The sequence below is a fragment of the Arachis ipaensis genome, chromosome B4, assembly GCF_059453495.1.
Source record: "Arachis ipaensis isolate K30076 ecotype BB chromosome B4, ASM5945349v1, whole genome shotgun sequence".
Lineage (NCBI taxonomy): Eukaryota > Viridiplantae > Streptophyta > Magnoliopsida > Fabales > Fabaceae > Arachis > Arachis ipaensis.
Window position 1 is genome coordinate 8,597,391 of NC_142439.1, and position 27,622 is coordinate 8,625,012.

General features: G+C 32.1%; 1 protein-coding gene across 6 annotated transcripts; it reads right to left on the bottom strand.

Annotated features, from left to right (window-relative positions):
• Nucleotides 1–821: 821 nt before the first annotated feature.
• Nucleotides 822–22,698, bottom strand: LOC107638747 (uncharacterized). 6 transcript variants are annotated; one of them, XR_015880569.1, is made up of 14 exons: nucleotides 22,211–22,698; nucleotides 21,053–21,224; nucleotides 20,082–20,178; nucleotides 19,844–19,914; nucleotides 19,711–19,764; nucleotides 19,517–19,606; nucleotides 18,866–18,929; nucleotides 18,741–18,775; nucleotides 17,853–17,924; nucleotides 17,596–17,651; nucleotides 16,911–16,979; nucleotides 15,465–15,551; nucleotides 14,224–14,507; nucleotides 822–2,595 (listed from the first exon to the last, which is right to left on the bottom strand). XR_015880569.1 is itself a non-coding variant. In XM_088483064.1 (13 exons), the coding sequence occupies exons 12-13, from the start codon at nucleotides 14,325–14,327 to the stop codon at nucleotides 8,658–8,660; spliced, it is 1,338 nt and encodes a 445-aa protein (XP_088339190.1). In that variant the 5' UTR covers nucleotides 14,328–14,507; nucleotides 15,465–15,554; nucleotides 16,911–16,979; nucleotides 17,596–17,651; nucleotides 17,853–17,924; nucleotides 18,741–18,775; nucleotides 18,866–18,929; nucleotides 19,517–19,606; nucleotides 19,711–19,764; nucleotides 19,844–19,914; nucleotides 20,082–21,224; nucleotides 22,211–22,698; the 3' UTR covers nucleotides 8,625–8,657. The 6 variants fall into 6 exon arrangements, 1 of the variants encoding a protein (XP_088339190.1); XR_002360617.2 differs by having other exon boundaries at nucleotides 20,433–21,224; XR_001619854.3 differs by having other exon boundaries at nucleotides 15,465–15,554; nucleotides 20,273–21,224.
• Nucleotides 22,699–27,622: the final 4,924 nt, after the last annotated feature.

Sequence of the window (27,622 nt, forward strand, 5' to 3'; positions counted from 1 at the left end):
TCAGATTCTTCTTCTTCATTTGAGTCATTCTCAAGATCCTCCCAAGCTGCCATGAGTACTCTCTTCCTTTCCCTCTTGCCTTTGTCCTCCTTTTTGAGCTTTGGACAGTTTGACTTGAAGTGTCCAGCCTCCTTGCAATGATGGCATGTCACCTTGCTCAAGTCCATCTTTTGCTCCTTTGAACTTGAACCCTTGTATTTGCTCTTGCTTTTCATCATCCTTCTAAATTTCCTAGCAAAAAACAAAAGTTCGTCATCTGAAATACCATCACTAGACTCACTCTCTTTTGGTTCTATTTGTGACTTGAGGGCTATTCCCTTTTTTTTTGAGTCTGTGTTTGTGTGTGTGGCTTCATAGGCAAGGAATTTTCCTCTCAGCTCATCATAGGTTATGGGACTTATGTTGTTACTCTCGGTTAGGACAGTGGCAGTATTTTCCCACTCTTTTGTGAGGCTTCTAAGGAGTTTTCTCACCAAGGTTTGTTCTGCATAGTTTGTACCCATAGCATCAAGGTTGTTGATTATGATTGAGAATCTCTCAAATGCTTCATCAATGCTTTCTCCATCCTTCATGCTAAACATCTCATACTCTTTTCGCAGCATATCAATCCTCGTTTCTTTGACTTGTTTAGTGCCTTCGTGTGTAACCTGGAGTTTTTCCCAGATTTCTTTGGCTGTCTTGCATCTAGACACCTTCCGGTACTCTTCAAAGCTGATAGCACAGTGAAGAAGGTTGATTGCTTTAGCGTTCAGCTCTATCTTCTTCTTGTCATCTTCATTCCATTCAGCTTCTTCTTTCGGAGTCACCACTCCATCAGCACTTGTTTTTGTTGGGATCTTGGGACCACTCACAACGATCTTCCATAAGTTGTAGTCAATGGATTGGATGAAGATCCTTATCCTTTCTTTCCAGTAGGAGTAGTTCTTTCCATTAAAGAAAGGTGGCCGGTTGTTTGACTGGCCTTCAGTGAGGGTGTAGGCAATTGTGGTTGTGCCCAGATTGTTCGCCATTGGATCTTTGCTCCAAGCGGTTAAGCTTGATTCTTGAGACCTTAGCTCTGATACCAATTGAAGGTTGTGGTAGGCTTAGAGAAGGGGGGGTTGAATCTATGCCTTCCTTTTTAATTACTGTTGTTACCCTTTTAAAACAGATTTGCAATTCTGATTCTGTTTTAACTTAGCAGCGGAAATTTATGAGACAATTTATTTTTGTCTCATGAATATCAGAAAACAGAACACAGCAGAGAAGAGAAAAGCTAACACCAGCATGTATCCTGGTTCGGTTGCCTTGTGCTATGCAACCTACATCCAGTCTCCTCCACAACTGTGGAAGAATTTCACTATAGTAAACAGTATTACATACACCAATAACACAGGATTGACCCAATCCTTTCACACTCAAGTTCTAACCTAACTTGACATTGGCTATGCTAATACCTAACTATACCTCTTAGTGCTAACCCAACTAAGAAAGGGATACCATTCAGATACTAGATACAAGACACTTAATCAACCTAAAGAAATCAGAAAATAACTCTAGGCTTTTCTCTCAAGTGTATATCTCAGCCTTTTTCCACTCATGGCTTTTTCTCAAGCTTTCTCACAATGCCTTTTCTCTCAAGAAATTACAGAAAGATAAGCTTAGAAAAGTACATTACAATCAGTAAAACATGAAGGAGATTGACTTCATCAACAGCCTCTTTGCTATGCGAAAAACCAGATTAGCAAGCCTCTGATTCAGTTCTTCATACTGGCGGAATGCACCTTTGATTAGGTTACACTGTCCAGTTAGTTGAACTTCTTCAAAGAGCTCTCTCAGAACAATAACCTCTATTCACTGGTTTTCTCTCCTTGGTTTCTGAATGAACAGCAAACTTCTTATATCTCCTTGTATGTGGCTGAGTTCTTCTTCCAAGGTCAACACCTTGAGCCTTGAGCTTCACCAACCCACAAGCTTACTTTTTCTTCTCAAACATCAAAGTAGAACCTTTGCTTCTGACTCTTCCAACTTGACCGAAAGCCACAAAACAGTAACAATAGAACTCTTCTTGTGGTCAACTTGATCTTAGCCATTGATAAACTACTTGGTCCCCAAGTATCACTTGTGACCGTAGATGTGAAGCAGAATAGGGCAGAGACCAACTTTTCCTTCAAAGCCATTTTCGGGTAGTGCAGAGAGTTGGAAAGAAGGGATGAAGATTTGATGCATGCAAGATGAGATGGATTACCTTTCTTAAGCTTGATTTAGCTTGGGATTTCTGTTTTAGCTTCTGTGCTTCAAGCTTCAACTCTCTCTCTCTTGCTTCTTTGGTTAATGGCTTATGGAAGAAGCTTTTCTTCTCTTTCTCTTTCTTGCTTTTTCTGAAATCTTGATGTGACTTGATTAGAAGAAAGAAGAACGTTGCTTTTGGTTAAGCAGGAGAGAGGAAATTTCAATTCTGAAACCGGTTCGGGCTTGGATTGGGTATTAGTATGTATGGCCCGATTTAATTTCTTTGGTTTCTTCCTTTGATTTTGCTTGGGCTCTATATTTTGCTTTCAGCCCAATATTCTTTGCTGAATGCTTTTTATTCCATTTGGGCTATTAACATTTGGCCTGCAACAATAAACAATTAGTTAATAAGTAGATATAATTAATCAACACTAATTATTTATTTAGCTCAAAAATAATGTTTGTCATCATTAATTAATTTAGTTAATTTCTTAACTCAACAAATTTGAAGCCCAGGTTGATTTGACAAGTATAATAAGCGCTGCTGTGAATGTGGTAACTGATATACGCTTATAAAAGCTAAATTATACTATTACTTACTTATTTTTATATGAAATTTAAAGCATTAAATATTTATATTTGGATGTGTCGTGTGCTATTTGGTGATGTTTGTGTGTTGTCAGGTTTGATGGGACTAAGAAAGGAATGAATGTCTTCAAAGGTAATGGGAAAGATGAGAAGTGAAAAGGTGTCAAAAGACCCTAATAAACCAAAGAGGCAACTTAGTGGTTTCTTCGTTTAATGCGAAAGGGTAAATCATTTTTCAGTCTTTACTTTTTTATTTTTTTCACTATAGCATGCTAATTTTGAATGCAGCTTGCTAGTTGTCTTATGCTTTATTGTGCATGATGCATCTTGCTTTGATTTTTTTAATTAACAAAATTACCAAGGTTTAAAAATTAAGAAAGGATAAACTGTTTTTTAGAATTTTAAAATTACACATTAGTCATTTTATACAGAATTCATGCATACGACAAATATCTTGATCTTTATTTGATATCTTCTGTATCTTTAGGATTTTTTTTGTTATTTTTTGTGGGTCTTATTCTGTTTTGTTTACTTTTTCATTGAATGATCTGTTTTTTGTCTCTGTAGGGTAAATACTCGGAATTCTATGTTAATTTTATAAGTATCATAAACATTTTTCTTTTTCTGATTTTTGCAGTGGAAGGAATTCATACTTAGATTTATATTTTTGCCATTTTATTTTTTTCTTCTAACTGAAATTTTGTTTTTTAACTTGATAACCGAAATTCATTTGTATAATTAACACTGTTGTTGTGAATTTCATAATATATTAGCTTTTATTTGATATCTCCTCTCTCTTTAGAGTAATTTCTTTGTTTTTGTTACCTTATTCTCTTTTGTTTATTTCTTGATCCATTTTCTTTTTTGTTTCTGTAGGAGTAAATGTTCGAAATTATTATTAATATATGAGGTTTATGTTGGTTTTATAAGTATGATGAACATTTTTTTTTATTTTTTGTACGGAAGGTTTAGATTTTTGCTTTTTTTTTTTCTAATGGGGATTGTTATTTGTACGAGGTCTATGTTGGTTTTACAATTATCATCAACACTTTTACCATTTTTCTTCTTTTAAAATTTTGTACACAAAGAAATTGAGAGTCAAATATAATTTTCCTTTCTTCATTTTTTTAATTCTAATTAACACTGATTATATTTTTTGTGTTTTTTAATGTTTATTTTTAGAGAATTTTTAATACATTTTTATAAGTGATACATTTTTAGACATTTAATTTCAAAAAGCTTCTGTGTTAAAAAAGTGGAATATTCTATATTTCGTTGCCATATTTTTTAAAATCAAATTAGTAAGAAGGTTATCCTTATTATGTTACTCTCTTTTGTTTATTTCTTTAATCCTTGATTGAATCTTTCATGTTTCTGTGGGAGTAAATAATAGGAGTTGTTATTTCTATATGATGTCCATATTGATTTTATAGGTATTATAAGCATTTTTTCAATACAACTACTTGCTTATTTTTATATAAATTATTTTTGTGTTCTTTTAAGTGGGTTTATAATCTTTATTTTTTCTTATATATGAAAGCTCATAGGTGTGTAAAAAATAAGTTAATAAATTTATTTTTGATTTTCTATATTATTGATTAGTTACTTTTTTTTTTTGGTGACTAAATAGAAAAGAAAGAAAAAAAAAGATACAAAACCAAATTAATTGGCTAGGGTCATATCTAAATCTATTAGATGTTGAAGCTCACTCCATGGTTGGCTCCAATTTGAGTGAATGTCCGCGACAGAAGCAGCTGCTTTAGCCATACAATCTGCAACACTATTTGCAGTCCTCTGAATTAAAAGAATAGAGACTCTCCAATTCCAATTCATAACCTCCTGTATATGCTTTGCCAAATCCCATTCCGGAATATCCTTACCAAGCATTCTTTGGTTTACCAAGAAAAGAGCTTCTAAACAGTTTGTTTCACAAATAACCTCACGAAATCCACTCTCCCAAGCAAGAAGTAAACCTCTCCAAATTGCATACAATTCAGCAAAAAGAACACTGCACACTTCGACTTTCCCAGTGCAACCTTTCAACCAACATCCATCAGGATTGCGAATGATACAACCAAAACCAGCATAGCCAGAAGGAGCAAACCAACTAGCATCACAATTCAATTTAACAGAATAAACTGGAGGTGGAACCCAATGCAAACAAAGTGAAGGAGGAGACAGAGATTGATGCATAGCAAAAATAGTGTGAAACTCCCTTACTGAACTACGAATCAAACTCACCACTTTACTAGCACTCCATGAATCATCTATATTAAATAAGTCCTGATTCCTGCTTCTCCAAATCCACCAGATGGTCGAAAAGAAAAGAAAAACATTTTCACTCCTTGCACCTCTGTAGAGCCAATCATGTAAATTCGAGTTATTTGAATACAGGCCTAAAAGGTTCCAGACCTCCTTGGCACTAGGGCACTCCCGAAGACAATGAAGAATTGATTCAGAACCATTCTGACGGTGCTAGATAAAGCTAAACCACGACCCAAACGAAACTCTGCCGTAGGAATAGCATTATGAAGACTGAGCCAAATCAAGAACTTGTACTTCTCAGGAATATGCAGTCGCCATACCCACAACCAATTATCATGCTCATTCCAGTCAAACTTTCTTTTGGCTAGCCAACTGTACCCACTCCTAGCTGAGTAAAGTCTAGAAGATGCCACACCCCACGACCAACCCGAACTCTCTCCAGCATTCAAATCCGGATTATAAGCATTCAAACGCTGTTTGACATCTTCTGGAATGGTAGAGAAAATATCATGGAGATTCCATTGACCATCTTTCCAAACGTCTCTAATAGTTAAATCAGAGTCAGATATATGTACAAAAGGGACATCTTGAGCAATTGGGCCCTCAATACTCCAATTGTCAAACCAAAAAGATTGATCAAGTGACCCAACGCACCAAGAGAAGGCATCCTTAAGAGCACCAAAAGCCTTTGAGATACTCTTCCAAACATGAGAAGCATTGCAAGGGACAGGGCCATCTAAAACTCCCTCATTCCTCAGATACTTCGCCCTCAATAGAGCAACCCAAGGCTTGTCCTGACAATAAAAAAGTTGCCACACCAATTTACCAAGTAAAGATATATTAACACACGCAGGATCTCTAACACCCAGGCCACCAAATTTTTTTGGAGTGATCACGGTCCTCCAATTAACAAGAGAAAGACCTTTACCATCAACTTGACCCTTCCAAAGGAACTGTCTCATCATAGAAGATAATTTATCGCAAACCCAATTTGGAAAAAAAGATACTTGCATATGATAGACAGGAATGGATGCTGCAACAGAATTGATCAAACAAAGTCTCCCTGCTTTATTTAGAAGCCTTCCTTTCCAATTAGCTAATCTTCCCCTCACCTTTTCAATCACCGAATGAAAAGAAGCCCTACTGATACGGGAATGATTAAGGTTAACTCCAAGATATCTTCCTAAGTCCAAAGCAAAACGTATTGAAGAAACACTAGTAAAAATATCTCTTCTACGAGCAGTCACATTTTTAGAACAAAAAGCTTTAGACTTTTCAAGATTCACTTTCATGCCAGATGCCTTGCAAAAAATGTTAAGAGAATGCATGACCATTTGGACCTGACTCTTTGTAGCCTGACAGAAGAGTAAGAGATCATCTGCAAACATCAAATGAGAAAATTTTGGGCCACCCCTAGTGACAGAAACTGGTTTCCACACACCCTCAACCACCTTATGAGATATATAGCAAGCAAGTCTTTCCATACAAAGCACAAATAAGTAAGGAGACATTGGATCGCCCTGTCTAAGCCCCCTTCTAGGAGCAAAACTATCCAATCTATTCCCATTCCACATAATAGAAAGAGATGATGCACGGACACAAGTCATAATCAAATTAACAGTGATGATAGGAAAACCAAAAGCAATGAGAGTACTCTCCAAAAACTTCCAATCCACCCTATCATAAGCTTTTTCAAGATCAATTTTAAAAGCAAGAGTACCTTTCTTGGATTTTGTGTGCTTCATGAAATTCAGAATTTCTTGGGCCACAATAATATTATCAGGAGCACCACGACCTGGAATAAAACCTCCTTGTAAAGGACTAACAATATCTGGAAGAAAAGGCCGAAGTCGGTTAGTCAATACTTTGGTGATAATTTTATAAACAACATTACACAAGCTAATAGGCCTGAAATCCTTCATAAAGGTAGGGTTATCAATTTTAGGAATAAGCACAATCAGAGTTTCCATGATGCTAGGATTTAAGAACTCTCCCAAAAAAGCGCTCCGGACAATATTCCAAATCTCAGTGCCTACTATCTCCCAATATTCTTTAAAAAAATAAGCTTGAAAGCCATCTGGACCAGGAGCCTTAAAAGGGCTCATACTGAATACTGCTGACTTGACTTCCGCAAAAGAGACAGGGTCAATTAACCTAGCACAAGCCTCAGTGCTTAGAGTGGGCATCGGAACATCCCCTAAACAATCAACCTCAACCTCTTCCGTTGTACCAAAGAGATTCTTATAAAAAGAGAGGGCTTCTTCCTGGAGAATATCTGGATCAGTAGACCAAGACCCATCTTTAACATATAATCCATGTACTCTATTATGGTTTCTACGCACCAAAGTCTGAAGATGAAAGAATTTAGTGTTTCTATCCCCATACTTGACCCACTGCTCTCTAGATTTTTGGTACCAAAAAAGTTCCTCTTGCAATAAAAGCCTATTGTAATCTTCCCTCAGTTCAGCTTCTTTAATTCTCAGAGATAACACATCGGTAACCTCTAAACGCCGTTGAATCTGATCAATCTGATATTCCAGCTTATTTTTTTGCACAAAAATATTTCCAAAAATCTTTGAGTTGAAGTCCAAAGAAGCCTGTTGAACCATCTTAAGCCTTTCGGTAACGCCTCCAAACTCTTGATTCCAAGCCTTACTAATAACATGTTTATAAGAAGGATGTGTTGCCCACGCAGCTTGGAACCTAAAAGGACGTGAACCTTTCACTCTGGGGCTACCATGACAACGAACTAAAATAGGACAATGATCAGAATGAAGCCTGCTAAGAATTTCAGAATAACCCTCAGGAAACATTGTCATCCACGCCTCATTAACTATAGCTCTATCCAACCTTTTAGCCAAGTCCTTGCCAGCCTGAACTGCTCTATACCAAGTATATCTCCTACCAGTCACTTTAAGATCAAAGAGCTCACAGTCATCTAGAGTAGTAGCTAATAGACTAGCTCTGTGAGAAGAAAAATAAGCACCTGTACTCTCATCTGGTGCCACAATCTCATTAAAATCACCAACTGCCATCCATGGTCTATTATGGCCTGAATTAATAGAACGCAAATGATCCCAAAGCATACATCTTTTTTCGAATTGAGGACTCCCATATACTGCACTACAAAGCCAAACTAAGTTACCCACACTCACTTTCACTGTGATACATTGGTCAATTTGATCAATAACCACACAAGAAGCATTAGCAATAGAAGATAGAAACCAAATGCCACCCCTGTGTCCTACTGCTTCCTCAATACCAACACAATGAAAACCCAACTTATCCCAAAAATTCTTCAAATTATTAAACATGGTATGAGTCTCAAAGAGAAAGAAGAAAGATGGTTTATATATTCTCACCAAATTTTTGCAATGCACACAGGCCATCTTGTTAGACGCACCCCTCACATTCCAGGCTATGATATTGAAACTATCCATAAAAATAGCAAAAAGGGAGCTCCAATAACAAACCCGAGACTCAACATGATGTCCCTGTCTTCGACGATCCTGCCTTTAATGGACTCTCAAGTTGCAGCCCAATTTTCTCCGTCGAAACTTGCACTATACCCGCCGTCGATGCTCCATCCTTATCTACTGGTGAATTCTGCAAAGAGTTTGGGCAAGGACGCTTTCGCACAGTGCCATTTGTTGTCTCACCTTGCTGCTGATGATGAACATTGTGCCGGGTCCCTGAAGAAGCCACACTAACCGGTTTCCAATATTGATGCCCCTGCTTAATTTTGCTTTGGATCCAGTAGCATGTGTTGTACGTTGGTGATTAGGCCTTGTCCAAGTATTGGTAGTCTTGTTAGGAGTCTTCTTTACTTTTGGTTGGACCTGATGGGTGCTAAGAGAAGGCTTTTGACCCATTTTATACTTTCCTTTCCTAATCACTTGAGTCCAACCTTCCAAATCCTCATGTTGTGCATGGTCTACATGAACAGCATGCAAATCACTCTCCACCAAATCCGGGACAGTAACTTTTACAGTCTCATCTCCAAGATTCTTGCCAAAATGAAAACTTGCCTTTTCTACATGTACTGGATTTTTTGAATTTGAGCTTTCTGGCTGCTTTGCTACATCGCTGATCACCTTGGCATTAGTTCCTCCTCCTGCATTGCTGTCAGTCTTGCACACCTTCATATCATGACCAAACTTGAGACAGGAGCCACAAATAAGGTGAAGACTTTCATATTCAACCTCATATTCAACACCTTCAACAAGAATCTTCTTAGTCACTGGCAATCCTAAATCTATCTGAACACATGCTCGAGCATATCGTCCTCTTTCAGCTAATTTTGTTGCCAAATCAACCTTAACGGGAATGCCAACTGCAGCCGCAACACGGAGCATTGCATCTTCTTGGTAGCACCAGATTGGTAATCCAGAAATTCTAATCCACACTAAAGTTTCTCCAAAACAGTTTTCACTTGATCTAAACTCTTGATCCCAAGGCTTCACAGCCACATAATTTCCCTCGATCATCCATGGACCTCCTAAGAGAACTTTTTCTCGCTCCTCAGCTACATCAAACTTCACAAGAAAGTAGTCAAATCCCACGTCCAATAAACCAAAACCTCCCTTAATCCTCCATACCGTTCGGAGTTTATGAGACAATGTAGTGTAGCTATAATGTTTACCTAGCACCTTAATTACTATAGCATCCTTATAAGGTTCTGCCAAGCAATTCTTAGCTTCTTGGGTAAACGTGACACTCGGTGGCAAGAGATCTCCTTGCTTCCCAGAAACTACCGCAATGTTATCTCCCGATAAAGTTTCAACAAGTGAAAAAGCTTTAGCAATCTTAGAACCCACAACTTTGTCCCTGAAAGAAACCTTCAAAGGTTTAGAAACCCCTCCCGAAATATGATCCTCCTTTTCCCCTGATGCAATCCCTCCCCCACTCTCCCCCTTATCTCTTCCGCCGACATTATCGGCTGCCTCACCGTGTTTCACCCTCAAAGTCTCTTCCCCGCTCACTCCAGCGCTCATCTTCGATTTTCAAAATTGTACAGAGTACGTACTCCCACTAAACCCTAATTTTCTTCTCGATTAGTTACTTTATAAATACATATTTTGTTTTTCTCGTTATTGGAATAAAATTAGTAAGTAGTTTACCCTTATTTGTTACTTTCTTTTGTTTATCTCTTAATTTCTTGATTGTATATTTATTGTTTTTCTTTTAACATAATTTTTCAAGTTTATTGATGCCCTATCTCTTGAAAATTTAGTTAAATAAATAATTAGCTTGTGTGTATCTTCATTGGAAAATAATATTTTTTTCATCGAAAATCTAATTATATAGGAAGCTTGCTAAAATCATGATATTTAAACAAAAAGGTGTGCTCATTACCTAAGCCTGCCATCCCCTAGATTTATGCATAGGATTTTTTTTTGTTTTTATTCTTGTTTTTATCCTTATACTGACCTCATGTTTTTGTTCTCTTCCTCTTCTCTCTTTATCTATGCATTAGGATAGGGTTTAGAGGGAGCCGTCTTGATTTACGTGTTATTTTCACACCTCTTTGGTATATTTCTCTCCTAATATTAGGTTAGGGTATAGGGTTTTAAATCTGTCCTTCTCATTCTTCGATCTCAGCCGTTGCTCTATTTTATATTTGCGGTATTTCTCTCCTAATATTAAGTTAGGATATAGGATTTATAGCAGTTTTTACTGTTTTATTCCATTTTGTTTAAGGCCCGTTTAAATTCAAACTATTCTCTTGTGCGCTATAATAGTGTCCTCTCAAGAGAAAGTCTGTTCATGCGGTGAGAGACAAGTCAAGTGAATTAGATCATTCTAAAAATTTATGTGATGAAGTTCATGAAAGTTAGGAGATGAGTATTGTTAAATTATTTTTTTGAAAGGGTATTGACTTTTATTTTTGGATTTTTTTGACTACGATCATTTGTAATTATCTCTATAATTTGGTTTCAATTTTCATGCATTTTTTAAAATTAGGAGTATGTGGTTGGTCTTAAACAAAAAGAGGAACCTCTTCCATTGAGAAGATTCTTGATGCTGGAATTTGATAAATCTTATAAGTCTCATGTCTCTGGAGATGAATCTGCATGTTAATGAGATGACTGCCCATGCCAGTTAACTAGAGCTATTGATTAAGACTAACAGGGCATTAAATATTTTGGTTGTGTCCATGTAAGTATTTCATATTTTGAGTTGTGATGTTGGAGATGTGTGGATTAAGATGTTTTCATCTTCTGTATGGAATGCTTTATACATTTTTATTGAGCTTATTTCTTATGTAATTGATTAAGTGTTAAGGCGTGGACACAATATCATTAGTCGCTAGCAAATTAATTGTGCAATCCTTCATGTTTGTAATTCAGTTATTTCTTTGAAATTCAATAAAGTGGAGTAGCTCATTTATGATGTTAAAAGACACTTTTCAAAGAAATAACTGAATTACAAACATGAAGGACTGCACAATTAATTTACTAAGCGACTAATGATATTGTGTCCACACCCTAACACTTAACCAATTACATGAAAAATAAGCCCAATAAAAATGCACAAAGTATTCCATACAGAAGATGAAAAATATCCTAATCCACACATCTCCTACATCACAACCAAAAATATGAAATGCTTACATGGACACCACCAAAATATTTAATGCCCTATTAATCCTAATCAGTAGCTCTAGTTAACTGACATAGACAGCCATCTCATTTAACATGCAGAATCATCTCCAGAGCTATGACTCTCAAATTCATTAAATTTCAACATCAAAGATCTTCTCAACCTCTTCAAGAAGAGATGCTCCTCTTTTCTCAAGAAAGCATTGTTTAAGACTAACCACATACTCCTAATTTTAAAAAATACATGAAAATTGAAATCAAATTATAGAGATAATTACAAATAACCGTAGTCAAAAGAATCCAAAAATAAAAGTCAATACCTTATAGAAATATAATTTAACAAAATTCACCTCCTAACTTTCATGAACTTCATCACATAAATTTTTAAAATGATATAATTCATTTAACTTGTTTCTCACCGCATAAACAGACTTTCTCTTGAGAGGATACTATTATAGCACACAAGAGAATAGTTTGAATTTAAATGGACCCTTAAAAAAAAGGGGCAAAATGGAATAAAATAGTGAAACTGCTATAAATCCTATATCCTAACTTAATATTTGGAAAAAAATACCGCAAATATAAAATATAGCAACTGCTGAGATCAAAGAATGAGAAGGACAGACTTGAAACCCTATATCCTAACCTAATATTAGGAGAGAAATACAACAAAGAGGTGTGAAAAATAACACGTAAATCAAGACGGCTCCCTCTAAACCCTAACCTAATGCATAGATAGAGGGAGAGAAGAGAGAAGAGGAAGAGAACAAAAATAACATAAGGCCAGGATAAGAATAAAAGCAAGAATCAAAACCAAAAAGCCTATGCATAAATCTAGGGGATGGCAGGCTTAGGTAATGAGCATTTTTGTTTAAATATCATGATTTTACCAGGCTTCCTGGATAATTAGATTTCCGATGAAAAAAAAATCATATTCCAATGAAGATACACACAAGCTAATTATTATTTAACTAAATTTTCAAGAGATAGGGCATCAATAAACTTAAAAAATTATGTTAAAAGGAAAACAATAAAATATACAAACAAGAAATTAAAAGATAAACAAAAGAGAGTAACAAATAAGCATAAACTACTTACTAATTTTATTCCAATAATGATAGAAACAAAATATGTATTTATAAAGTAACTAATCAAGAATATAAAAAATCAAAAATAAATTTATTAACTTATTTTTTACACACCTATGAGCTTTCATACATAAGAAAAAATAAAGATTATAAACCCGCTTAAAAAAACACACAAAAATAATTTATATAAAAATAAGCAAATAGTTGTATTGAAAAAATGTTTATAATACCTATAAAATCAACCTGGGCATCATATAGAAATAACAACTCATATTATTTACCCCACAGAAACAGAAAACAAAAATACATGAAAGATTCAATCGAGAATTAAAGAAATAAACAAAAGAGAGTAACATGTAAAGATAACCTTTTTACTAATTTGATTTTAAAAAAATAATAAAATATAGAATATTCCACTTCTTTAAGACATAAACTTTTTGAAATTAAATGCATAAAAATGTATCACTTGTAAAATGTTTCAAAAATTCTCTAAAAATAAACATTAAAAAACACAAAAAAAACATAATCAGTGTTAATCATAATTAAAAAAATAAAGGAAAGAACTATATTTGACTCTCAATTCCTTTGTGTACAAAATTTCAAAAGAATAAAAATCACAAAAATGTTTGATAATTGTAAAATTAACATGGACCTCATACAAATAACAATCTTCAATAGAAAAAAAAAGGACAAAAATCTAAACATGACTATAAATTCTTTTCAATACAAAAAATCAGAAAATAAAAAATGTGCATGATAATTATAAAACCAACATAGAGCTCATATATTAATAACCATCCCAAGCAGAAAAGAAGAAAATGGATCATTCAATTTAGAAATAAAGAAATAAACAAAAGAGAGTAAGGCAATAAAAAACAAAGAAATAACCCTAAAGAGAGAGAAGATATTAAATAAAAGGCAGCATATTATAAAATTCACAATAGTGTTAATTATACAAATGAAATTCAGTTACTAAGTTAAAAAACAAAATTTTAATTTGAAGAAAAAAATAAAAAGACAAAAATATAAATCTAAGTATGAATTCCTTTCACTTCAAAAATCAGAAAAAGAAAAATGTTTACAATACTTATAAAATAACAATTCCGAGTATTTATCCCGCAAAAACAAAAAAAATAGATCATTCATTAAAGAAATGAAAAAGTTAACAAAACAGAATAAGGCCCACAAAAAATAACAAAGAAATAACTTTAAAGATATAGAAGATATCAAATAAAGGCCAAATATTAATCCTCCTCTGTGTATGCATAAATTCTGTACAAAATGACTAATTTGTGATTTTAAAATTCTGAAAAACAGCTTATCCTTTCTTAGTTTTTAAACCTTGGTAATTTTTTTAATTAAAAGAATCAAAGTTAGATGCATCATGCACAATAAAACATAAAACAATCAGTAAGATGCATTCGGAATTAGCATACTACAACGGAAGTAAAGACTGAAGAATTATTTACCCTTTCGCACTAAACGAAGAAACCATAAATTGCCTCTTTGGTTTATTAGGGTCTTTTGACACCTTAGGGTCTTTTGACACCTTTTCACTTCCCATCTTTCTCATTGTCTTTGAAGACACTCATTCCTTTCTTAGTCCCCAGCAAACCTGACAACACACAAACATCACCAAATAGCATACGACACACCAAAATATAAATATTTAATGCCTTAAATTTCATATAAAAATAAGCTAGTAGTAGTATAACTTAACTTGCCCAAAAAGCCTTTTCTCCCAAGCCAAGAGCTGCTCCACAATTTCCACAATTAAAGAACAGGTGAGTTAGGAAAAAAAAAAGTATATAAATAGCATAAAGTAAAACTCAAGTGGTGTACAATTATGTATATTAAGCGTATGTCAGTTACCACATTCACAACAGTAGCGCTTATTATACTAATCAAATATGGCTACGACACGTAGCTTTAATCAGAATTAAAAAAATGCAAAAAACTAAAATTGACTCTCAATTCATGTGTGCCCAAAATTTCAGAAAAAGAAAAATGAAATCAAATGTTATGATACTTGTCAAATCAACATGTACCTCAAATTCTTACTAATTTTATACAAATGAAATCTGGTTACTAACAACAAATAATTTTAATATGAAAAAAATAAAAAAGGCACAAAGCAAAATTTCACTCTCAAATCTTTTCTGTCCAAAAATTCAGAACAACAAAAATAAAAAAAATGTTTATGATACCTATAAAATCAACATGGATATCATGTAGAAATAACAACTCCATTATTTACCCCAATAGAGACATAAAACTAAAAATAAAAGATTCAATCAAAGAGAGAGAGAATTAAATAAAAGAGAGTAAGACCCACAAAAAATAACAAAGAAATAACCATAAAGAAATAGAAAATATCAAATAAAAGTCAGCATATTAGTCCTCCCCTTTATATGCATGAATTTTGTGTAAAATGACTAATTTGTGATTTTAAAATTCTGAAAGACAGCATATCCTTTCCTAGTTTATAAATCTTAGTAATTTTTTAAATTAAAAGAAGTCCTATAGTTGCGAAACAACTTTAGATTTTTTTCACCACCATTGCATTTTTAAATGAAATTCACTGACCTGATCAGATCCACTTTCACAAACATTTTTACTGTATTAATTGGAGAAGAAGCAGGAAAGGAAAAAATGGGAGATTCATGTAAAAATGTTTAACAAATTAAGCTCCAAAGCTACATTCACAAACCTGAGAATCAGTAAGCTGGCAATCCTATCAATTTGCTCCCCGTATGCCGCTGCATTTATTCACTCATCTCTAACCGAATCATGCTGCCTACTAAAAATATATACAAACAATTTCAAGTGATGAAGTAGTTACCACAAGTCCACAACAGAATACTAGCCAACCAATGAAAAATAACAGTCAAGATGCATAGTATAAGGAGAAAATGAAATGAAAAGCTCTCTTGAGACAGATAACAATACAGTGAAGATGCTTAGTATAAAGAAATCATTCACATAGAATCAGGTATAATTAAATAAAGAAATAAAGAAGACGAAAAAAAAATAAAAGCTCCAAATAATACACCAAAAAAGAACAAAAAGACATTTGAGATCTTGGAATGGAAAGAATATAAAATTAAAAAATTTAGAAGCTCGTCATGTAATTGGAGATATTTTAGTATTTTCAGCTCCACAAATAACCTCCAAAAAACAAATAAAAAATCAAAACGAACAAATAAAATTTCAATTCTTTAACTCAATTGCAATAACATCCCTAGCTTAAAGGCATTCAGTTTCATGGTATGTATTTAGTTAGGAATTGCCTTCAATTTGAAAGCATGTCATGTGACTAAATAAGTACTACCCAATTCAAACAACTAAATGGCATGTGATAAACACACAACAGAATTTATTTATTCAAACAACTAAATAATGTACCTTACCTTCTCCCTATAAATTTCATCTTCTGCCTTTTTGGTAATGGCATGTGATAAATACGTAACATAACTTATAGTAGCACACTCAGTAAGAATACCATATACCGTTTTATGGTGTTTAATGAGAGGAGAAAAAAAAAATCTAGAAATCTCTTTTTTCCCCAATCAATGGACATTTTCTGATCAAATTAGTACATTGACATGATTACAATACAAAGTAGTAACATTAATTGATCCCTTATGCAATGCTAAATATCTATCAAACAATTATATAAATCAACATTCTAAATCTTAGTAACAACATATGATGACATCTAAAAAGAATGGTTTCAATCTCGTACCCCTTGCGCGACAACAAAAGGAAATTAGAAAAACAAACTTAATATCCAACAATTCTTAATATAAGCCTACTATTTTCCTCATTCAGTAAACTTCTTTTGTTTTTTTCACAGCATTAATGGATACATTCTCTAAACCAAACAAAATATTTAAATGGCATAATTTCAACATAATAATCACATTTAATTTTCATTAGCTCCACAATAGCTTAAAGGACTTGATCTATTATAATCTTATTGGCCTATTTCAAAAAAAGAGAAAAACCAAGACCTCTTAAAAAGTGAGAAAGTATTTTAAACAGGTTCCAAATAAAAATCAAGTGATGCACACCTATATATAAATAATAAGGCACAGAGGTAAAAAATAAAATGAAAAATAACAAAAAACAGAGTAATATGAATGAAGAGTCATACCTAGCACTGGCACCGCCGCCACTGCAAAACCAGAGCGGACCATCAAAAGCAAATCATCATCCATCACGCCTATCACTCATAACACGTTAGAATAGAGGGAAACAAAAAATGCATTGATAAAATAAGTACCCAAGAAAATAAAAACCAAAAGATCTGAGAAACAACAGAATAAAATAAAGGAACTCAGCGGTTGAAATTACACCATACAAATTTTTAAAGAATTTTCCACTGTTAGAAATTGAATGCATAAAAAGGCATAATTCAACAGTTAGAAATATAAGAGATAAATCGCTCCAATCTGAAGCAAATGGTGAAAAAAGACAAAACAGCAACATTTATTAATTATTTAGTTCAACACCCAAGAAAACAAAAGGAAAAAAGAAATAAATAAAAGAGAGAAACAAATAACCATAAGTTTCTTACTAATTTTATTTCATAGGAGAGGTAAACAAAATATGTATTCAGAAAGTAAATAATCAAGAAGATAAAATACCATAAAATCAGAAAACCAGAAAAAAAATAAACCAGTGAATACAATTGCATCCTATAAATACATTAACTTATTTTTACACACCTATAAATTTTCACATATCATAAAAAGGTAAAAATTATAAACCCACACACAAGAAAACAAAAGAATAATTTATATAAAAAATAAGCAAGCAGTGGTCTTACTTAAACTTACCCAAAGGTATGTTATCTTTGAACCCAAAAACTGCTGCACAATTGAAGAACAGGTAACTGAAAAAAAAAAAAGGCAACAAAACCAAAGTTGCCTCTCAATTCCTTTGTGTGCAAATCGGGGGGAGGGGGGATGAAATAAAATGTTACCCCACAAGAACACCAAATAGTTTTATAAGAAACAAACCAGCTCCTTTCAATAAGATAAAAATTAGAATAATTAGAATAAAGAAATGAAGGGAATAGGTAAGGAAGGATTACTTCAAGACTTTTTTGAAGGCTGGTGTAGGCTTCGAGCACATTAGATTGCATGACTCAAGATTTTGGATCTCTCTGAAACACAAAATAGAGAAAACCCATCATAAAAAAGGGAAGGAATATCATAGCAACTTGCAACAATCCATGCGGAAATCAAGACAATTTTTCGCACTTCAACCAGGGAAGCAAAAACAGATCGAAAAAAACACGAAAGAAAAATGAATATTTTTGTTTTAAGACAAAAATTAATAATGAATCTTAAATAATTTAATATATTTAACAATAAATTACCGTTTAACGATTTTCAACCATCAATTTTACATAAAATTAATTGTATGTAATTTTTTTAAAAAAATGTGATCATTCTTAATCTTATTTTATAAAATATAAATTATAGCGCGATAAGCACATGTAAATCTCCAGAAATCTAATGTCAATCTGTCATCAATAAATAAAATTGTGCGCTTTATTCTTAAAAGCAAACTTTAGAATCTAGGGGAATCAAATTAAATGATTAAAAATGAATATATATAGTAAGTAATCTTAAAGACTTAGAAGTAACTTGTAGTTGTACCAACCGTATCTGAGAAAGACTCTATTCTTGAAGTGAAGTAAATAAAGAGTTATCTTTATCTAACCAAAGTAATTAAGTACCTAAAATTAGCTAATTACCATACAATCAAATTAAATATCAATGAAACCCGTTAAATCTTAAAACCCAATGATAGAACAGCACAAGCAATACTTATTAATTAAGTATTTTGCATCATCCTAATTAAGACACTTGTTTCCTTTTTACTCTAGGAAGATCAGATGCAGATAAAAAATGACAAAAATATGGCCTCATAAAAAGGGATAGTTAAGAATGAAGGCGAAATATATCAAACTTACACTGGGGACAAGAACAGGAAGGCAGAAATTGTTTTCTAGGCAAGACAAAAGAAAGTAATTAAGATCAATGATGATATAGTAGATACAATTGAAGTAACTAATTAATTAGAGTACTTGAGAGAGACCTAAGATGCCGACAACAGTTCGAGCGATTTCTCCTGAAGCTGCTGCAGTCATGGCTGGTGATACCTAAATAATGAGAACAGAGATCGAAGTGATCAGCAATTCAGCAGAGGGTGGTACCTTGAAGAAGAGAATGAAACTACAATAAAAAGTTAAATCAAGTTGAGTTCGGTGTTATCCAAATTAATCTGGTTGGGTCATGTCATCTGCATGATTTATTAGCCTAAGTGAGTGTTTGCTCTCTCCTAACTTATAGTGCCCAAAACCTTACTCATTCACCAGCTATATATATACTATTTACATATAACCAACTAATCAAGATGCCAAAAAATTATGAAGACACAAATGAATCAGAATACAACAGAATATATTACAAACATAAATTCACAGTGCTCTCATCCACAAAAAGCATTTACCAAGGTCTTACAATAGATAATCCTACTTGTGATTATGATTATAATTTATAAATATAAAAGGTTTCTATAACATTATAGCCTCTGTTACTTCAGAATTGAAATTTGCGAAGTTATTTCCAATTTCTTTACACAAAATGCTATTATTATAAAGAAAGTAGCTAAATCCTCCTTTCAAAAAAACCTCACTTTCATGAACCAAATGTAGAAACAATAACCATTAGGTAGAAGAATACATACCGCAAGAACACCAAATAGTTTTATAAGAAACAAACCAGCTCCTTTCAATTTCTCCAGAAATTTCCCATTTGAAGCAAACTCTCTATCAGACTACAATGGCACAAAACCTCACAAAAAACTTCTAGAAGAAAACGAATGAAATGAGAATCGATACATTCTCAGCAAGAAGCCGAATATCATAAACAATGGCATACCAAGCATCTATAGCCCAAGCAGATTCCCAATTTCAAAACTCCTATATCAACGCACTGAAACACATCAAAAAATGAATTCAATTAGATAAAAATTAGAATAAAGAAATGAAGGAAATAGGTAACGAAGGGTTACTTCGCGACTTTTCGGAGGCGGGTGTAGGCTTCGAGCACATTGGATTGCGTGACTCACAGGATTTTGGATCTCTAAACACAAAATAGAGAAAACCCATCATAAAAAAGGAAAGGAATATTTTTTTACATATAACCAACTAATCAAGATGCCAAAAAATTATGAAGACACAAATGAATCAAAATACAACAGAATATATTATAAAAATAGCTAATAAACATATGATTCTTAAGAGCTTCACCACTGCTATGAGAATCCTCAGCTTGATCTGGTTTCGGCCCTTTCGATCAGGTTCCGTTTGTGAATACCTCGTTTTAGTGGTTCCAACAACGAAGAAACTGGCCAAGATAAAAGTGAAATACGAATTAGAAGTTGGAAAACAGGGTTGAAGAGATGGGGATTGGGAGTATGAGAGAGACAAAGCGCCTTCACCAGTTAGGGTTTCAAGTAGAGAGAGGGGTGGCGACAGAGAGTTACAGCTGAACCCTCCTTGACCAAACCCCAAATCAAAGACCACCAACCCACAAAGGAAACCCTAAATCACCGACTTTAAACATACAGAACCAGACAAACAAAGAGATCAGCAGAATACTTGCACGAGGATAGCGACGGTTGAGATCGCAACCGAACATGTATCACCAAAGCTGTTCACTTCCCTAAGCGTATTACAGAGATCGTAGTCAATCATCATCGCGAGCATCTCCCCGGCTGAAACTCACCATCGCCGTCGCCAACGCCAGAACCGTTCTCCTAGACGAATAATCCGCCTAGCTCGGTTGGTTAGGGTTTTCAAATCGGGGTTTAGAGAGATGTTCTTCGGGAACTGGGGCATCAAACTACTCGGTGAGAGAAGCAAACGAAGCGTCAATAGCAAGCGATGATATCGACCACAAGAATGGAGTGGGTCATCGAGGAGAGAACGAAGAGGAGGATGGGATTTAGGGTTTTCAAGAAGGAAGAGGAGGGGACGGGTTGAAGTGAAACGCACGTAGGGATGTCAATGGGGCGGGGCGGGGCGGGGGATGCCTCCCTGCTCCCCGTCCCCGCCCCCAGAATTAATCCCCGCCACCGCCCCGATCCCCGCCATGGGGGGATAATTGTCCCCATCCCCGTTTCCCGCATTCCCCGTGTTCTCCGCGGGGCCCCATTCCCCATCTCCCTATGTTTAACATTTATATGAAAATTATAGTAAAAAAAAATCAAAATACAAACTACAAAACATTATTGCATGCTTTGGCTAACTTCTTGTCCTCCCTCTTTTGTTTCTTCTTGTCCTTCCTCTTGTGTTTCTTGGAGATGTGCTTCAATTGCTTAACCCTCATCACCTTGAGTTGGTTCTATCTCATTATTATTTTCACTAGGAGTTGAGTTAAAACTATCCTTCCTGTACATAAACAGCAAAATTTAACACAGAAACACTAAATTAGATTCTAGCTCAACTTCATATACAAAGAAAAAATTCAGAAAACAAAAATAAAAAGCAAAACAGGGCCTGTATAATTCTAAACAAGTATAAATAAAAAGGAGTGAGAGTGGATGATCTTGAATCACACAAGTTTGCAACGGTACTGCCATGTAATTAACGCCAACACTACAAAGGAGGATTTCATGGAACCATTATTTCTTTCTTCTCTATTTGAATTGCTGAAAAAGTTAATTTACTAACAATACAGTACAAACATTGCATATGAGTTGAAACTTGAAAGCTGAAACTTAAAAGTAAGTAGGAAAACATATATAGAACTCCATGTATGGTATGCTCACATCATATACTTATATAAATTTAATTAAATTAATCTGTTTTAAACTATAACTATTAAGCATCCTCACAGTACAGACTTGTGATGCTGATGGCTTTGAGAATATGCATGTGATACCCAAATACACAAATTGCAGAATGTCAACCAAGCATAAGTCCTTTTAATTTGGTATGAGATGCCAATACCAATATGTTATGTATTTATTTATTACATATTTGTAATAATTAAAAAAATGACATTAGTAATGATAAATAAAACAGGGCCAAGATTATAAACAGAACACAGGAGGAATGATTTAATATAAACCACACAAGTTTTTTGTATTGCATAGAAGGAATGGCATGAACACAGCATGACAGAAAGAGAGAACTGCTAAGATCATAAACAGACAGCCAACAAAATCAGAAGTTCAGAACCGCATTCATTAACAAAAACAACAACCACCAACATCAAAAAATCAAAATCAAAATCAAATTCATGAAAAAAAAAACATAATTTTAAAGTATGAAAAATTACATTTTCAGAAAATAATTATTAATTAGCATGCATTCAAATTAATGAAGTAAAATGCCAAAATCCAAGCAGAAAAGAGGAGAACAGTGAATCTTACCAGGGATAAGGGAGAAACGGCCGAAGAGGTGAGAGACGCAGGTGAAAAGAAGAGTAGAGCCGCGGAGTAACAATGCAAGACGGCGGCGGTGCAGGAGTTGAACGGACTCAACGAAGCAGCAACGTTGGCGAAGAAAGAGGGGGAACGGCACGGTGCGGTGATGACGCGGTGAGTGGAACGGCTGAAACGGATAGTGGCGAGGCCGCGAGGGAGGTGTTCGGAGGTGGCTGGCTGGGTGCAAAGAGACGGAGAGAACGCAAAAGGGGGGGGGGAGTGGTTTCGCGTCTTCGCGAGGAGGGTGAGGGTGACTGGGTAGCGGGTAGGTTTTCAAATTTTCGATATATATATATATATATGGAAGATGAAATGACTAAAAATTTAGAGTAAAAAATAAATTACTAAGGGTGTTTAAGTCATTTAAGATATTTGGGATTGTGGGAAATATGGAGATGGGAACAGGGATCTCCGTTCGAGTCCTCGCACCTATTTCGGAGGAATTTTATCCTCTATCTCCATCTCCGTAGAAAAAATTTTCTGTCATCGAGATTTTATTTGGGGCGGTCTCCATGAAAATTCTCGTCTCCTACGAATTTTTGACACCCCTAAACGCACGGACAGAAAAAAAAATTCAAAAACAGAATGTAATGTAACGTGTTTGTATTACCCCCGTTTTCTCTTTTTTTTTATTCTAGTTAATTGAGAGAATCACAGATGGCTTAACAAGCTACGGTTATTATACTAGTAATAAATAATAAATATACTTATTCTTTTTTTTTATTAAAAATATGCATGTAACTTCTTTTTATTATTTTTTCCATTAGCGTGTTTAGTTCGTTATTATTTCTCTTAACTCCTTCACAGATGTATGTATTATAACTTAGCTATTTATTATCAAACTTTTCATATACATTAGCCAAATTAACTCTTACCAAACTAAATTTAGTGTGATTGAAAGAGACTCCATTACAAATTTGTAATCTAGCCTCTTTCAATATTTTAGGCCAAGTTTGTTGAATGAAAATCTCTTCTTTCAAAAAAAAATGCATATACACCGGAATTTTCCCTCAAGTAGTATCTAATTGTTAAATATGTTAATTATAAAGGTATCAAAAATTTTCATTAGTAGATATTATAAACTTTTTGCTTAAGCAAATTGCTTTTTTTCTTTTTGGTCAACGCTTAAGGAAATTGCTAGGTAAGAAGACCCTAAAATGTATGAATCAAAACATGGGCTTCTAGCCCATTGTATTGTTTGAGGATATCGCCACTTTGGGCTAACATAAAACCTGATGGATTTGTAGAGAGAGAAAATTAAATTAAAAAAAACACACACATAAATTAGTAGCTGCTACTTAATGAGATTACATATCACTATCACATGACTATTATTACAGGACAATGGTTATATAATTTTTACAAGTGTTATTAAAATTAGAATTAAAATTTTTTATATTTTTATAATATTTTTTAAATTTTTAAATTAAAAATATTTTCAAATATTAAAAGAGTTACGTTAATTTTAGAAATTTTTTTAACTAAGGAAAGCTCTTAATTAGTATTTAGATGTAAAAGATGTCCTACAAATATTGGTTTAAAAAGTTTTAATTTATTAAGTGTATTATTATAAAATTTAATTTTAATATACTATCAGTATATATATATATATATATATATATATATATATATATATATATATTATTCTGTAATATTATATTAATAAAATAATAATTTTTATATTAATTATATAAATAATTACTCAAAAAATAAAAATAATTAAATAATTATATAAAATAATTTTATAAATAAATATTTCAAAATTAAATATTAAAAAATTTTATTTACTATTTAAATATTTTTGTTTATTTAATATATTTAAAAAGGATTTTTAAGACATTTCATAACGAGACCAAAATTCTTATATACGTGTCGGTGTGTCACTGTCGTCATGGATCGATCAATATCAAAATGTCATAAGTTCATAAATCATAACCAAGCACAATAAGTAGAATTTTAGGTAGCTTAATTATAAAAAAAATCTTATATATACTGTTTTTGAGTATTTTTAAACATTTTATTTTTGGTATAAAAAATAATTGATGAAAAATATAAAAATATATATATAAATAACATAAATATTATTTTTCTAATTAAAAACCCACAAAGCGTGTATACGCATAAACAAATTAAATTACCATAAGTCTCTTTTACGAATTTTTTTTCTTTTTGAAAGATAAAGTGTCATTATATGTGCTCCATATGCTTTTTATCACCTTTCCTATATGCATGCATGACCATTGCTACTATTACTTTAATTTAGAATAATGTTTCCTTAACATGATAGTAAAGTTGAAAAAATTGCTATTCGAACTTATTTTGTGTCTATGCTAATTTTTTTAATTTTATTAAACAAATTGTGTACTCTAAAATTTTATTTTCACTTTCTTATCGCTTGTGTTTTTTTTTTTTTCTTTTTTCTTAATTATTTATTTCTATATTTTTCTATGGCATCCAACCTTAAAAATAATTTCAAATAACAAGAATGATGAAATTACATAGTTTGTCATCATTAATCACTCATTAGTTGGGCCAATAAGTTATAGTTCAAATGGCATAATCTTCTCATACTCAATTAAAAGGTTGCGGGTTCGAGTCTCCTATCTTTTATAAAAAAAAAAAATCACTCATTAGTTGAGCGAAAAATAGTTTGTAATTTCTTCTTTCTTTTTTTTAGTATTATTTAAAAATTTGTTATTCGTTAATAAATTATTGTATATATAAAATAAGATTTGAATTTTTAATATTTATTTAAATAGACTAATAAACTAACTATAATCTAAGATAAGTTGATTATTTTTTTATTAATTATTGTACTGTACTTGTATATAAATGTGCTATATGTGGGTCGGATTCCTTTTGTTACTATAATCTCATGATTGTCAATTAAGATGGTCAAAAGTTTGCAAGAATTAGTACAAATCACAAAAGCTAGTTGGTGAAAAAAGCCCCATTTACAAAAAGCCCTATTTACAAAAAGCTTAGCTTCATAGATTGATGATCATGCGTCTTTATCTTTAAAAAAAATTAAGACTCAATTTGATGTATATTTTTTAATTTTAAGTAGTATTCTTTGTATTTTGTAGATTGTGTTAAATAGCAATTTAGTACCTACAAAATTTAGACACTAATAATTTTTTTTAAAAGATGTTATTAACAAAACAATTTTTAAATAATTCAAAAATATAAAAAAAATAACTAATAATTTTTTTATAAGTAACAAAAAACACTTTCATATTTAGTAAACGATTTATTCATTTAATCCAAATTTTTGTGCCACTATTTGAATAAATATTTTTTAAAAGGTGTAAAAAAATTTAGAACAAAATTTAATCTCTAAATTTTTTTTATATTTTAAAAAAATTTTAAAAATTCACTTGACATAAAATTACAAAATTTTAAAGATAAAAAAGTTTATTTTTCTAATAATATTTGCAAGAAATTGCATCATAATCTCTAAAAGTTTTTTTTTTCAATATATATTTAATATCTTGTTCTATTTGTCGTATTTTTAAATCATGCGATGGCTTATTTGTCGTTAACATCTTTTGAAGTTATTTTTGTTAGCGATGTAAATTTTGAGATTTTATTTTGATAGTTTACTTTTTTAGATTTACTGATTAAGTCATTTAGTTATTCTGTTAATATCTATAATTTTACTAAATTTTTAATTAGATCTTTATATTTTAAAAATTTTTAATTAGATTATTATATTATATAAAAATTTATAACTAAATCCTTATTAATGATTATGTTTCATAAATAAAAATATAATAATCCTAAAATATTAACTTTAAAAAATATTTGATAATTTATCATATATCAAACAAAAAACAAAAATTTAAAAAAATAATGAATGTGTTTTTAACAAAAAAAAATAGTTAAAATAAAAATAATTAAAAATTTTAATCTCATATAAAAACTTAATTATAAATTTTTAAATTACAAAGATTTTAATGTTTTTCATAAAAGATAACATTTCATTCGAAGAAAAATTATACGATATTTATAGATAATAAAAAATTAAATTTCAATCTAAAATAAAAAAATTTATGTTAAGCTAAAATTTAAAAATAAACTCAATATTTAATTACAATAAATTTAAAAGGTAAAAACAAAGACAAATTTGTGTGGCTAATTTATGTTTTATATGAAAAAAATATTAGTATTTTTATCAAAAAATAAATTATTTAGTATAATTACATGTGGATGAATTTTGTATGTAGAGAGTTAATATGCAGGATGTGTATGTATAAGGCGGAGTTAGATGAAAGATTAGAGGGAAGTAAAAAATATTTATATAATAAAATAATACTAGAATAAAATTTTAAGAGAAGGCTAAACTAAAATTTACATGTTAAAAATTAAAATTAGGGGAATCATTGCCCCCCTTTGCTACAATGTAGCTCCGTCCTTGTATGTATTGGATATGTGTCAACATTCTAATAATACATAGAATGTGTATTGAATGTGTCATTATTCTAGTAACACGCAGAGTATATGTTAGACTAGTATCAATATTCTGGCCAATAAACATAACATATTTTTTACATATTTATAATATTATAATATACTTTAAATATTAATATTCAACTAAAATATCATTTTTATTTTTATATTAAAAATAATTTATGAACTTGTGTCTCTCTATTTTCGATTAAATTAAATTAATACACGTTTCAAATATGACGTTGGTGTGGTAATGTAACCAACGGTATATCTTATTACTGCAGTCAATTTTGAGCAGCGGATTAGGTCCCACCACGTCATCATAAAATTCCTAATGACCTGCCGCATATCAACACTTTCTATTATATAACTTTACTACCTGATCATGATTCATGTATTATATTATAGGAAAATTTTAGACATACTAGAAATACAGTGTTTTAATGGTTTTAATAGTTAATTTTAATTGTATATATTTTATGATCGAGATTAATAACTAAAACTATTGTAATACTAATATTACTGATACACTTAAAATTCTTTCTATATTGTATGAGTTTGGTGCGTGTAAGTGAAATATTCCATAGTTGTTTATGAATTATTTCCCATTGCAGAGTTAACAAACCAAACTTAGAATTTAAAATTTCGAGATTAACCTTATAACAACTTAAATTAGGTGTGTTGTTCTCTGTTTTACATAGAAAACAGCTATCAAGTAACAACCTTAGAATTTAAAATTTCTAGAAAAGGATTTGATAACAACTTTGGTCTAAAACCGATGAAAATAATGATAATATATTGATACTTATAGTTATAGGTTTGAGTTTTAATTTAGATACAGATCAAGATCAATTTTAGTTTCTATGATTTAAGTTAATTTTTTTTTCAACTCTTTTTTTAATGCAAAAT